General features: G+C 35.8%; 1 protein-coding gene across 3 annotated transcripts in view; it reads left to right on the plus strand.

Annotated features, from left to right (window-relative positions):
- The window catches only part of RTTN (rotatin), a 157,798-nt gene that overhangs the window by 17,660 nt on the left and 127,410 nt on the right, over positions 1-12,728 (plus strand). For all 3 annotated transcript variants that reach the window (XM_047698161.1, XM_047698162.1, XM_047698163.1), the window contains 2 exons: positions 72-187; positions 9,406-9,576. In XM_047698161.1, the coding sequence (XP_047554117.1) occupies positions 72-187; positions 9,406-9,576 (287 nt within the window). The remainder of the gene's footprint in view (positions 1-71; positions 188-9,405; positions 9,577-12,728) is intronic.

Raw genomic sequence — 12,728 nt, forward strand, 5'->3', positions numbered from 1 at the left:
ATTGAGCAGTATGCTATGTAGCTGTTCATTTGAAAGTTAACTTTTAAATTCTCTCCTGTTTATATATCTAGGTAGTAGACAGGTGATGATAAGAGTTCTGGAATTGCTTGCAGAGGATCTGATACTTATTGGTGAAGCAATTTCAGAAGACATCTGGGATGACAACAGCCTTTTTGCTATAGATATGGTGAGAATCAGTATTTTCCTTGGGATATGGTAAATAGTGTTTTATTTTATTTTGGTCCTTTTAAGCTGGTTTCATTGTCTCATTAGTCTTTGAAAGCTTTCTTTCTAACCACTGTGTCCCAGGCTTTTTTTGTGCGTTCTGGAACAAGCCATTTCACTAGAAATTCTGGTTACTTTAATTATTCTGGTTACTTGTCATGGGGGGATATATACTGAGACTAAAAACAGGCCAATGGGGTCCTTATAGCTACTGTCTTACAATTTTTTTTTTTTTTTTAGTAATTGAACTAGGAAATGTATATTTTTAAAAAATGAGCTCAGATTGCTATTTTTTGATTTTTAACCTTATATTTCCTTGCTCATATTTTGTACTGTTGCTCATAGAAAGTCTTAGTTTTTGGCAATAAAGCTTATTAGCTTTAACCTTCAGCACATACTAAGTAATTTCAGAATAGCAGTGTTAGTATCACTGTAGTCAGTGACTGATAATGGTCAAGATTTCTTGGCAGTTCTTTTTGACTCAGACTAAATCTCACTAAGAATATGCAGTCAAGAGGCACCTGGGTGGCTCAGGTGTTGAGCACCAAACTCTTGATTCAACTCAGGTGATGATCTCAGAGTCATGAGGTTGAGCCCCGTGTTGGGCTCTGTGCTGAGCGTACAGTCCGCTTGAGATTCTCTCTCTCCCTCTGCCCCTCCCCCCACTCAAGCTCTCTCTTGCATGTACTTTCTCTCCCTCTCTAAAATAAATGAATAAAATCTTTAAAAGAAAAAGGAATATACAGTAAAAAAATGTGCGTCAAAGTCACTTGAGAGAATTCTTTTCTCAGTTAACAATTTCTTATAGGGTTATATTTGTTTTATTTTTACTTTTGGGGATTATTTTCTCATAAACATATAATTCAGAGATGTTCCCCTGTCATCCTGTTCTCTGTTTATTTTTTCCATTTTTATTTTAGTTTTTGGAAATACAAGCAAGTAAGCATGTAGATTGTCATTGCTCTTCTCACACCTTACATAAGAGGTAGTATGTCACATGTGGTTTTCCACCTTGTTCTTATACCTTAAAAATATATCCCGTGTGCATGGAATAATAGGTATGGAGATTTTTTTCATGTTCATATGTGGAGGTGTTTATCGTTCTGTTTTATAGGCTACAAGTGTCTCAGTGTGTGTTTATTCGCCAGTCTCCTATTGTTGGACACAATTGCAAATACAAATTGTGTGCTGTGAATAACGTGCATATGTCATTTCATAAATGTACAAGTGTGTCTCTAGGGTAGATTTCTTTAAGTTAGGATTGTTGCACATCAAAACAGTTGTCAGAGGAAGGATGGTTGTGGGGATCAGCAAAATGGATGAAGAGGAGTGAGAGGTACAGGCTTCTCGTTAGGGAATGTCTAATTTGTGGGGGTGAAAGGTACAGCAGTATACCATAGGGAATATGATGAGTGATACTTTAATAGCATTATATGGTGACAGGTTGCTATACTGGTGAGCATAGCACAGAGTATACAGTTGTGGAATCACTGTGTTGTATACCTTAATCTAAATGTAACACTGTGTATCAACTATACTTAAATTGAAAAAGTATGTGTATTTTAAATCTTAGATATTGTTGCATTCTCCTGTATATATTTCATTTCATTCACTTCATTTCATTCACTGACCAGCATTTTATTAGAAGGTGTTTTCTCCTACACACTCAGCAGTAGGGTTTATAGTCAAACCTCAGATTTTTGCCATTCTGGTGAGATACTTACCAGATGTAGTATTACACCAGTGTATATTAACATATACACTGGTATATATAATACCAGTGTATATTAACATATATATATATATATATATATATATATATATATAATACCAGTGTAGTGTTAATTTGCTCTTCTCTATGAGTAGAGCTGAGCATCTTTTTGTAACTTTAAGGGTCATTTTCTTTTCTTTTTCTGTAAATAGTCTGGGCATTTATCCATTTTTCATCCATTTATCTCTTGGGTCATTGGTCTTTTGTTCTTTTAACTGATTTCTATGAGCTTTTATGTATTAAAAGGACATTGACTTTCCAAGACAAGTTGCAATTTTATTTCCTCAGGTCTACCTGCCTGCCTTCTTTCCTTTCCTCTCCTACCATCATCCTTCCCTCCCTCCCTTCCTCCCTTCCTTCTTGACTTTCCTAATGATGCTTTGGTGAGTGCAACATCTTTTATTCATTTGTTTGATTTTTTGAAAAGATTTATTTATTTGAAAGAGAGAGTGTGAGCACAGATGGGAGGGGTAGAGGGAGAGGCAGAGAGAGAATCTTCAGCAGACTCCCCACTGAGCGAGGACTCCATCCCACAGCCCTGAGATCATGACCTGAGCCAAAATCAAGAGTTGGATGCTTAACCGACTAACTCACAGGAACCCCTTCATTTGTTAATTTTTATGTAGCTGGCTTTGTCAGTTTTTTTTTTTTTTAAATCCGTTCTAGATTTTGAATCATAGAAAGATTTTCTTCACACGTTGGGAAAAACATGCTCTACCTTTCCATTTCTTGAAGTCTACTTTTTTGTCTTTCAAGAATATTTTTCTCATATAGATTTTGCTTTATTCATATGTATGTGTGTGAATATATATTTGTGTGGGTGTTTAACAACTTCATTGAAGTATAATTGATATAAGTTGCAGGTGTTTTAAAAAGTTTCTTGATACATTGACATGGATATACATGATATAGATTAGTTTGCATTTTCTAGAATTTTCTTTATAGAATTCATATGCTTTTTTGTCTGCTGTCTTTCGGTAGGATTACTCTGAGATACTGCCATGTTGATGTGTGTATCAGTAGTTCATTTTATTACTCGATGCCATGTTCTTTGCTATTTGTATTTCAGTAGAGAAGATAGTTTTGGAGAATATGGTTTTATTTATGTATTTTTTTGAAAAATGTTTTGATAAGTAATATTTCACATTTACACATGAGTGATCAACATGTGTACAGGGAACTCAGGAATGTTAGGTTACAACCTATTATTTTCTTAAATGTGTAAACTAGCAGTACGTCTCTATGTAAATGGAAATCATATTCTTTCTTACATTTCAATATGTCATAAATCATTTGTCATTTTACACCTTCTGTCTTAAAATTATCAAGTGATTTCTTTGAAGAACTGACATTCTATCTCTTCTATTAATGTAAATTGGTAACTTATGTCTCTCTTTTTTTTTAATGCTTGCCTTGTCAGAGAAGCAGAAGCAAAAGTTATTAGTTACAAGAATATATATTCCCTGAGTTGCCGGTTTTTTTCTCTTTGTGTTATTTTGACCTAGGTCTGTCTTTGTTGTATTAAACTGTGTCAGGACTGCCTGATCCTTGTAAATAGAGGTTAGAACCTAAAAAACAAAGAAAATACTGATGTTTACTTAATACCAATACCTGTGTGTGGAAAACCCAAACCTTAAGACACACACACACACACACACACACACACACACACACACATCCCTCTTGAAAAGAGAAACACATATTTTACAATAGGTATAATATATTGTTTCAAGTCCTTCAATTTCTTTACCCATAATATAGGAATAATAGTTCTTAATCTTAGTTTTTCTTTAGTCCTTAAGGTTATCATACTATTTGGTAGTACTTTTTGAAGATTTTCACATATTGAAGGTTTTCAACAAGTGATTTTTTTCTTAGAAGTGTGAAGAATGTTTTATCGGTTGCTTCTTAAATTAACTTGAATTTTCTTGGCCAGAACATTTATCTGTAAAAGTTAGTCATTCACTTTTAACTTTTGGCTGCTGATCTTTTATGATTCAATGAATTATTTTTACTTTAAAGGTTAAATCTGTTGTAGAAGTGCCAATTGGTATGATAGAAATGTTAAATAAAACAGTACTGCTTAAAATTATATTTGATTTACTTTTACTTGCTTAAAAGAATGAATGCCTCCTAAGGAAAAATATCTCATGCCTTTGGGTATATATTAATAGAAGCAAACAATAGAATACTTAATGTCCCTACTTTTATCGAGTTTAAAAAGGAAGATGGAAGCAGTATTTTTGTTGAGTTGTTAAAGGAACAAAATAGTGTGTTACTACCAATTCAGAAAGTAGACACCTGAGGATATGTAATCAAATCTCTAGACTTTTCCCAATGGTGTTAGTAATAGTCATGTCTGGAGCTCCATGGCTCAGTTTGTGTAAGCATAGTCAAAAGCACCCCCCCCCCCCAATCTCCTGCATTGAATGTTTTTATTTCCTGTGAAGTAAATAAAAGAAAAAAAAAATTTAATGAACTTTTTTTAAGATAAATTTGCTAAGCACTTATAAAAGTTAGGTTGACCTAAAGTATGACATCCCTTCTTTGCTTCCCATTGAAATCAAGTCTGTTTTAACTTCATTCACATGGTAAGTTAGGCTCAAGAAGTGAGGATCTTTACCTCATGCCAGATAACCCCAGACCCCTGGGGGCTGTCTGCCATTCGTTCATGCTTTGCCCTTCTCCTCTCTCGCTCCTGTCATTGCAGTGTCATGAAAAACAGTCTTTTCTCCTCCTTTATGACTCGTTGCTTCCCCATTCCCATCTGACCTGCTGTGAGTGGGTAACTTAGCTATTCAGGCATGTTGAAGAATTGCTGGTTGGAGTTCAAGTGGGGCTGAGAGCATTGGGAACGCATCTAGAGAGAAGGGCTTTGTACCCAGTGAGGGCTCAGTAAGGGTAAGTGAAGCCGACTGTGAATTTATAATTGGGTGAGTGGAATCTCTAATTAGCATAGGCCTCCCCTGCTGCTGCCATCAGTTCAGAGACGGTTATTTTAGTTCACCAAACATTTCTGGATTGCCCATTATACGCTAGGCACTGCGGGTGCAGGATGAATAAGAGGCAGCTCTTTTCACTCTTGTGGAAGATAGACACTTCTGCTGTGACACCAGTAAAACCAAGGTAAGCATACAGGAATAACACTTAAAGGGGTCGTTTAAGGATAGCAGTTACTCTGTTGTAGGCCCCGTTTAAGCACTCTGTATTTATGAAGTCACTGAATCATCACGGCCCTGTAAGGCAGATAACACATGTTACAGATGAAGAAATGGAGGCTCAGTTTTCTTTTTTAGGGTCATTTTAGAGTCTAGGTTTTCAATCATGTTTTATTGCCAGGGATGCCTTGACAACACTGCCATCTTAGAATCTCGGGGCGGGGGGCACTTTTTGTAAATCATTACTGAGCTGAGTCTTAAATTATAAGTATGATTTGGCTAAGCAGTGAAGGTAGGGTTTTATCTGGCAGAGGGGAAGGGAATGACAGGATAGTGGTGGTGACAGGGAGGTATGGTGGGGCCATGCCAGCCATACCGCAGAGAACTCAAGGTGGGAGACGTCGAGAGACACTGGGCTGCAGGTTGTGCTGCCTGGTGCCGAGTAGTTCGGCCTCCGTTCTGAAGGCAGGATAGGCTTGCTCTTCCCCAGGAGAATGCCTGGGGAGGTTTGCACAGGAAAGGGAGGGAAGGAAGTACGGAGTGTGGGGCTGGAAGCATGGGGCGGGGGTAGGGGTGGGGGGTGGCTGGGCAGAGCCCGATCCAGTTACCTATTTCAGAGCCTTCACAGGATCTACTACCTATTTCGTAATGTGCAGATAGTGGAGAAATTGTGTTTACACTGTAAATTCTGTTTTATTGAGAACATTTGGAATATTTTGCTACTCTGTTTAATTCTGTACTTTCTTTTGTAAAAGCCATAAATATCCTCTGAAAACTGGCCTCCCTCACCCTCTCCATCAACTACTTCACAGCATTTTGAACATTTCTAGCCCAACGAATTAAAACTGTGGACCAGTTTCTGTTGTTTTCAGTCCTTTCTTTTCTTAAAACATTAAAACAAACTTTTTTTTTTTTTTTGCTTAGAAGAAATGTTGGAAATGGTGAAAATTGCAAGCCTGATTCTTCATAGTACTTTCTTTTTATACTATCTTGAGAAGCATTCAACGTTATTATTGGAATTATTAAGGTTACTTGAAATAGTTTCACAAATAAATAGATTTTTTTAAAGATTTTATTTATTTATTTGACAGAGATCACAAGTAGACAGAGAAGCAGGCAGAGAGAGAGAGAGAGGGAAGCAGGCTCCCTGCTGAGCAGAGAGCCCGATGCGGGACTCGATCCCAGGATCCTGAGATCATGACCTGAGCTGAAGGCAGCGGCTTAACCCACTGAGCCACCCAAGTGCCCACAAATAAATAGATTTTTAGAAAAAGCTCTACAATACTGAGATTTTAAATTAAGTTAATGTTGAATAGCAGATACGTGGCTTGTAGGTGTATAAAAGTATTAATTTAATGGAGAGGTGCTGTGTGGAAGTATTGCATGTCAGAATTGTAAGATGGTCTCTGTGTTTTTAGTTTGTTTTCATCAGACTGGTAATTATTAATAAAATGGCTTCTGGTTTAAATTTCATTAATTTTTAGTTTTATTTTCTTTGGATTAGAGAAGATACCTTTAAATATATTTTGAAGTTTTCTTTTTGGTTAAGTAAATGGTTTTTGTCAGTGTTTCTTGGACACATGAGGAGTTGTATTCTTTGAAATGTTCAAAGTTTATATCTTCTTATTTATGAATTAAGTTAAAAATGACTGGATTAAATCCTGTAAGACCATCTTTGTTTCAGTGACAGGTTTTGCTTGATATTGTATGTTATTCAGATCCCACAGAGTCAACTCATATTCGGTCTTTACTCTTAATTATGCATTTCATCAAGAGAACATGACCCCCTTTATCTAATTTTTTTCCCTGAATTATTTGTTATTCTTATTTCATAGATTTTTTATTCATATTTCACTACATATTTAATTTTTAGCCTTTTATGCACAAAGATGAAGGTATCTTTTTATGTGTCAATTATTTTGTTTTTTACTTTAACATGAAATCATATTTGACTTAGAGGAAAATTTAAACTTTTTATAGCACAGTTATGCATGGTCTTCCTCTCAAAAATTTTTGCTATTTCTTTTGTTTCCTCTTAAAATTTTTTTACTGTAGAGAATATTTTTTCTTCTTTTTTACTTCTGCAATGATTTGGAAAGTATCATAATTTTAATTTTGTGTTTGTTTTAAAAATCAACACTATCAAATGATCCATGTAAATAATGCTTTTTCATCTACGTAATTTGTGTTTTGTGTATGTGTTAGAATATATATAACATGAAATTTACCATTTTAACCTTTTTTGAGTTAATAATTCAGTGTCATTAAGTACATTCACATTGTTAGACAATCACACTGTTTATCTCCAAAACTTTTCCATTATCTCAAACCAAAAATCTGTACCCCAGACGGTAACTCTTTTCCCCTACCCCTGGCAGCTACAATTGTATGTTTTTCTTTATGAGTTTGAATCATAAGTGCAGTGAATCATAAAATATCATTCTTTCTGTATCTGGCTTATTTTACTTAGCATAATATTTTCAAGGCTCATCCATGTTATGTCATGTGTCAGAATTTCGGTACCTTTTTTTTTTTTTTTTTTAAGAATTTCATTCCTCTTTAAGGCTGAATAATATTTCACCGTACATATATGCGGCATACCACATTTCATTTATCTGTTCATCTGTTGATAGACACATTTCCGCCATTGTGAATACTCTTCCTATGAACAGTGGTGTACATGTATGCATTCGAGTCCCTGCTTTCAATTCTCATAGATATATTATGCAAAAGTGAATTTGCTGGATCATATAGTATTTCTATGTTTAATTTTTTGAGGAGCTGCCATACTGTTTTCATAGTGACTTGACCATTTTACATATTCACCAGCAATGCACAGAGGTTCCAGTTTCTCTGCATCTTTGCCAACATTTGCTGGTTTCCATTATTTTTGATAATAGCCATCCTAATGGATGTGAAGCTGTATGTTATTGTGGCTTTGATCCTTTCCATAATTTTTTTTTTAGGCCTTATACCTTTTAGTTTTGCTTCTAATATATTTATCCTTGAATAAAAAAATTCTGGCATACATTTTTATCCTTAGTTTATAGGTTATTTCCTATTTTTATTTTCCTGTATTCTCAGTGGAAAGGTGAGTGTGAGATCTCCAGTGCTCGTTTTACAGATGCTGTCCTTTTACCAGCTTGTTTACAGGGGCATGTCGACATATGTAAGATGTATTTTGGTCTGTATTGTTATGATTTGCAAGTTAGCTATGTTTTAGTTTTCTCTTGGTATTTTATGTATGCCTTTCAACTTAAAGGATATAGCTTCTAGTTAAGTACTAAGTTACCTATAAATATATGATGGCAGAACATTTGCTTGAAACAATCTTTTTACATGGAGAGTTCATACAATTTTATATGTAATTGTTTTATAATGATCTGACTTTCCCTGTTTCATTTCTTTTGTAATTGTAGGATCAGTTTGAGTTCAGGGATGTCTCTTGTACTAATGCATTTTCCCCCATTATATCTGCCACTGTTAACCATATAGTAAGCCTAATAAGTACTTCATGAGAGTTTTGCATGCCGATTTTTTTAAAAAGATTTTATTCATTCATTTGACAGAGAGAAAACACAAGCAGGGAGAGTGAGAGGGGGAGAAGCAGGCTTCCCGCTAGCAGAGAGCCCAATATGGGGCTTGATCCCGGGACCCTGGGATCATGACCTGAGCCGAAGGCAGACGCTTAATGACTGAGCCACCCAGGCGCCCCTGCATGCCCATTTTTGAAGTTAGAATAATTAAGCACTAGAAACTAGGAGTTTATGTTTCATTTAGCTTTGGCATTTTGTTTATTTTTATTCATTATTATTTAGATATATTGTTTGAAAAAAACTTTAGGTGTGCTTAGTTTTCATTTGTACTGCTTTAAGTTATTTCAGCAGCCATGGGTTGTTTGTTTTTTTTTAAAGATTTTATTTATTTATTCATTTGTCAGAGAGAGAGGGCGAGAGAGCAAGTACAAGTAGGGGGAGCGGCAGGCAGAGGGAGAAGCAGACTCCCCGGTGAGCAAGGAGCCCCATGCGGAACTCGATCCCAGGACCCTGGGATCATGACCTGAGCTGAAGGCAGTTGCTTAACTGACTGAGCCACCCTGGCGTCCTGGTATAGATTATTCTTATAGGGAGGAATAAATTTTTGTTTTGGTTTTTGTTCTTTAGTCATAATATTTTAAATTATTCTCTGTGAAATTTTCCATACTGGATCCCTGAAATTTTTTTTTACTATTTCATGTTTAAATCACTGCAGAAAGAAAAACTGCTCATGGTGTTGGGGTCCCTGGGAGATACCATGTGCTACCACAAAAGCGGAGTGAGCTTGGACCAACCAGAGGTCGTGCTGGTGCACCACCGAATGGCCTTTGTCAGCATTTCACTGTTCGCAGTCCGGGTGCTGCAGATGCTTCTCCCTGTTGAAAAGGTAAGGCAGGTAACGTTGCTTTGTGTTTTTTTGAACTGAACTGTGTGTTCAGTTGCTTAATGTTGCTTAGTTTTGGAGTATTACAAGAAGTGCTCTGTCATGTATTTCTTCTGATCATGTCATGGTGTACAAAGATTACATTGAGAAAGACTAACATTTCTGAATAGTTTTGACAAATCATTTGATAGAAAAAACATTAATTCTAAAAAATTTTTTCTTTAGATAACTTAAAATTATAGTGTAACATGTTTAGAAAAGTACACAGTTTCATACATTTTTACGAAGTGAATATATCTGTGTTTAAAAAGTGACCATTACCCCAGAACATAAAATAAAATATTACCAGCATTTTAGAGGTCCCTTCTCATCCATTACCTCTCCTTCCTCCCTTCATGCTGAACTCCTCCTTTCTGATTTTTGTCAATATAGATCAATTTGTCTGTTTTTCATCATTACATAAATGGAATTCTAAGGTATGAACTTGCTCAAGGTCTTTTTTGAGGTTCATCACTGTTGTTGCTAATAGCAGTTCATTAAGTTTTTATTGCAAAATATGATTCCATTTTATAACTATGTTAAAGATGATTTTAGTAGGTGTCCATCTTTCTTTTAAATCATCTCTCAATTTCAATGTTAGTGGTAAAATATCTCAAGTGATTCACGCACAAGTGTTTTGTAGTGTACTTAGTGCAAAAAGAAAGGTGTGGCATGTTTTAATAAAGGTATAGGAGAAATTACTGCAACTAAAGAACTATTTCCTGTTCTTTTATTGTCCTTTGTTATAGACATTTGCCCTTTGGTTTTGTGAGATTCTGAAGAGCATACAGGCTAAACTCCATTTTTTCATAACACTTTTAAATGCACTATATTATCAGATCACCTGGGAAAGCAAGAACAAAACATCAAATTTTTATTAAAGATTTATTTATTTATTTGAAAGAGAGAGAGAGAGTGCATGCACAAGCAGGAAGGGCAGAGGGAGGAGGAGAGAAAGACTCTTAAGCAGACTCTGTGCTGAGCACAGAGCCTGACGTAGGGCTCAATCTCACCACCCTGAGATCACAATCTGAGCTGAAACCAAGAGTCAGATTCTTAACTGTGCCACCCAGGCATACCCCAAACATTATATATTAAATTTAGTATTTTGCTTTAGGGAAAAGAGCATCACTTTTAATTTTAATTTTTAACTTTCATTAGTTACTATGAAGAAGTGACTATTCTGAAGGCATTTTATGCTTTGAGGAAATTTTCCAATGTTTAAAGTATTATTAATTGAAGAATTTCAGTCATATAAGATTGTAATTGTAGTTAAAATATGGAAGTCTCACTTTACATAATACATAACTGAAAAATTAGTGGTGCTACACTAACTTGTTATTAAGTATTATAGATGATCAATCTATAGGTTGAAATATTGATAGAAAACTTACCAATTATATCATACAGTTTTATTTATTTCTTTTTGATTATAGATTTTTTTCATTTTTGTGCTTTCTGGGCAAGAATCAATTCAAGTAGAAATCAATGATTTTTTTTGAGTTACTTCAGTGATAGAATAATATAAAGCTTCATGCCTTTTTTACTTTTTGAAGTTATTTTTTATTTATTTGTTGGTTTTTTTTTTAAAGATTTATTTATTTATTTATTTGACAGAGATCACAAGTAGGCAGAGAGGCAGGCAGAGAGAGAGAGAGAGGAGGAAGCAGGTTCCCTGCTGAGCAGAGAGCCCGATGTGGGGCTCGATCCCAGGACCCTGAGATCACGACCTGAGCCGAAGGCAGAGGCTTTAACCTACTGAGCCACCCAGGCGCCCCTTGTTTTTGTTTTTGAAGGCAAATAAGTATCTGTGAATTTTGATAGCTCTCTTAAATACATAACTTGGCACTTCATTAGAGTGGTAAATAAGGCGTGGAGGAGATGGTTATTTGGGTATTGGTTTTTAGATCATTGTAATTGTTTTGATTGATTAAGAACTTTAAAATGAGATCTAAACAAAAATCCTTTGCCATTGCTGTCAAATATCTTCTTTTAGTTTATATGAATTCAAGATTATGCTGCCCTCTGCCTGTTGCTGGCCCACCAAAAGTTGAAGTGCAGTTTGGATTCTGAAACTTTCAGCCTGGAAAGTGGTTTTTAGATATTTGAGTTGCCACTTCGCAAATATGTAATTCGGAAGTTGGAAAATGATAACATGAATCTGTGTAGAGATTTCCTGGATTTGAAAGTTTTGACAAAATGTTCTTGAAGGCCTTTTCGAAGTTGATAATTATTGGTTTGAAAAGATTTTGGATTTTATTTGGCTAAATCAAATTGGTAGAAACTAAGAGCTAAAAATACTGGCCCTGTGCTGGAAGCAGGATCCAGAGCATCTTAGGAGCTTCTGAGACTGTTTCCTAGCTCGCTGACTGAGAGGGGAAGGGTTTGTACCATAAGACTTTGACTCTTTCAGAGCATCGCTTCTCAAAGTGTAATGTGCAGACGGGTCACCTAGGATCTTGCATATTCCCATCCTTTAGTTCTGGACTAGGACTTGAAAGTCTGTGTTCTAACAAGTCCTTTGGATGATACCGTGCATGATCTGAGTGGGAAGGCACAGAGAGAGCAGTGTTTCCCCCTTCCCCACTCGGCACACGAAATGATGTTGTTGATTGTTTGTATCTAATAGTGGTGATGGACTGGCACTGATGTATCTTTACTTTTAGTTCTGACTGACATGTGACTAATGCTTGTGTACGTAGGACAGCTGTCTTTAGTCTGTTGACTGATCAGTCCATTGCCCCATGCAGCACTAAACTTGTCTGTAGCATGGTGCTCTGAGTTGCTGAGATGATGAAGTTTCAGATGTAGGGACAAAGAGTGAAGATGTCAGAATTCCTTAGTGTTGGGGTGAAAAGAAGAAAGAAAGGACATTAATATTTAATAAGTGAGATATGCTAGACGTCTGCTCAGTGCTTAATTCTCACATCAGCTATTCTTACTTTTCTGATTAGAGTTGGAGAAAGGTCTTTTAAAATGAAAACAGTGCCTTTGGCAGTAGATCCCTGAGGATTTGATATCTTAGCATAGTGCCCAACTCACAAACTCTCCTTGGCCAATTCCTCTTTCTCTTCTTAACCTTTGAAAGGAGTAGAACCCCAGGACTGACCAAAATC

The sequence above is a fragment of the Lutra lutra genome, chromosome 12 (assembly GCF_902655055.1).
Source record: "Lutra lutra chromosome 12, mLutLut1.2, whole genome shotgun sequence".
In the NCBI taxonomy this organism is placed as follows: domain Eukaryota; kingdom Metazoa; phylum Chordata; class Mammalia; order Carnivora; family Mustelidae; genus Lutra; species Lutra lutra.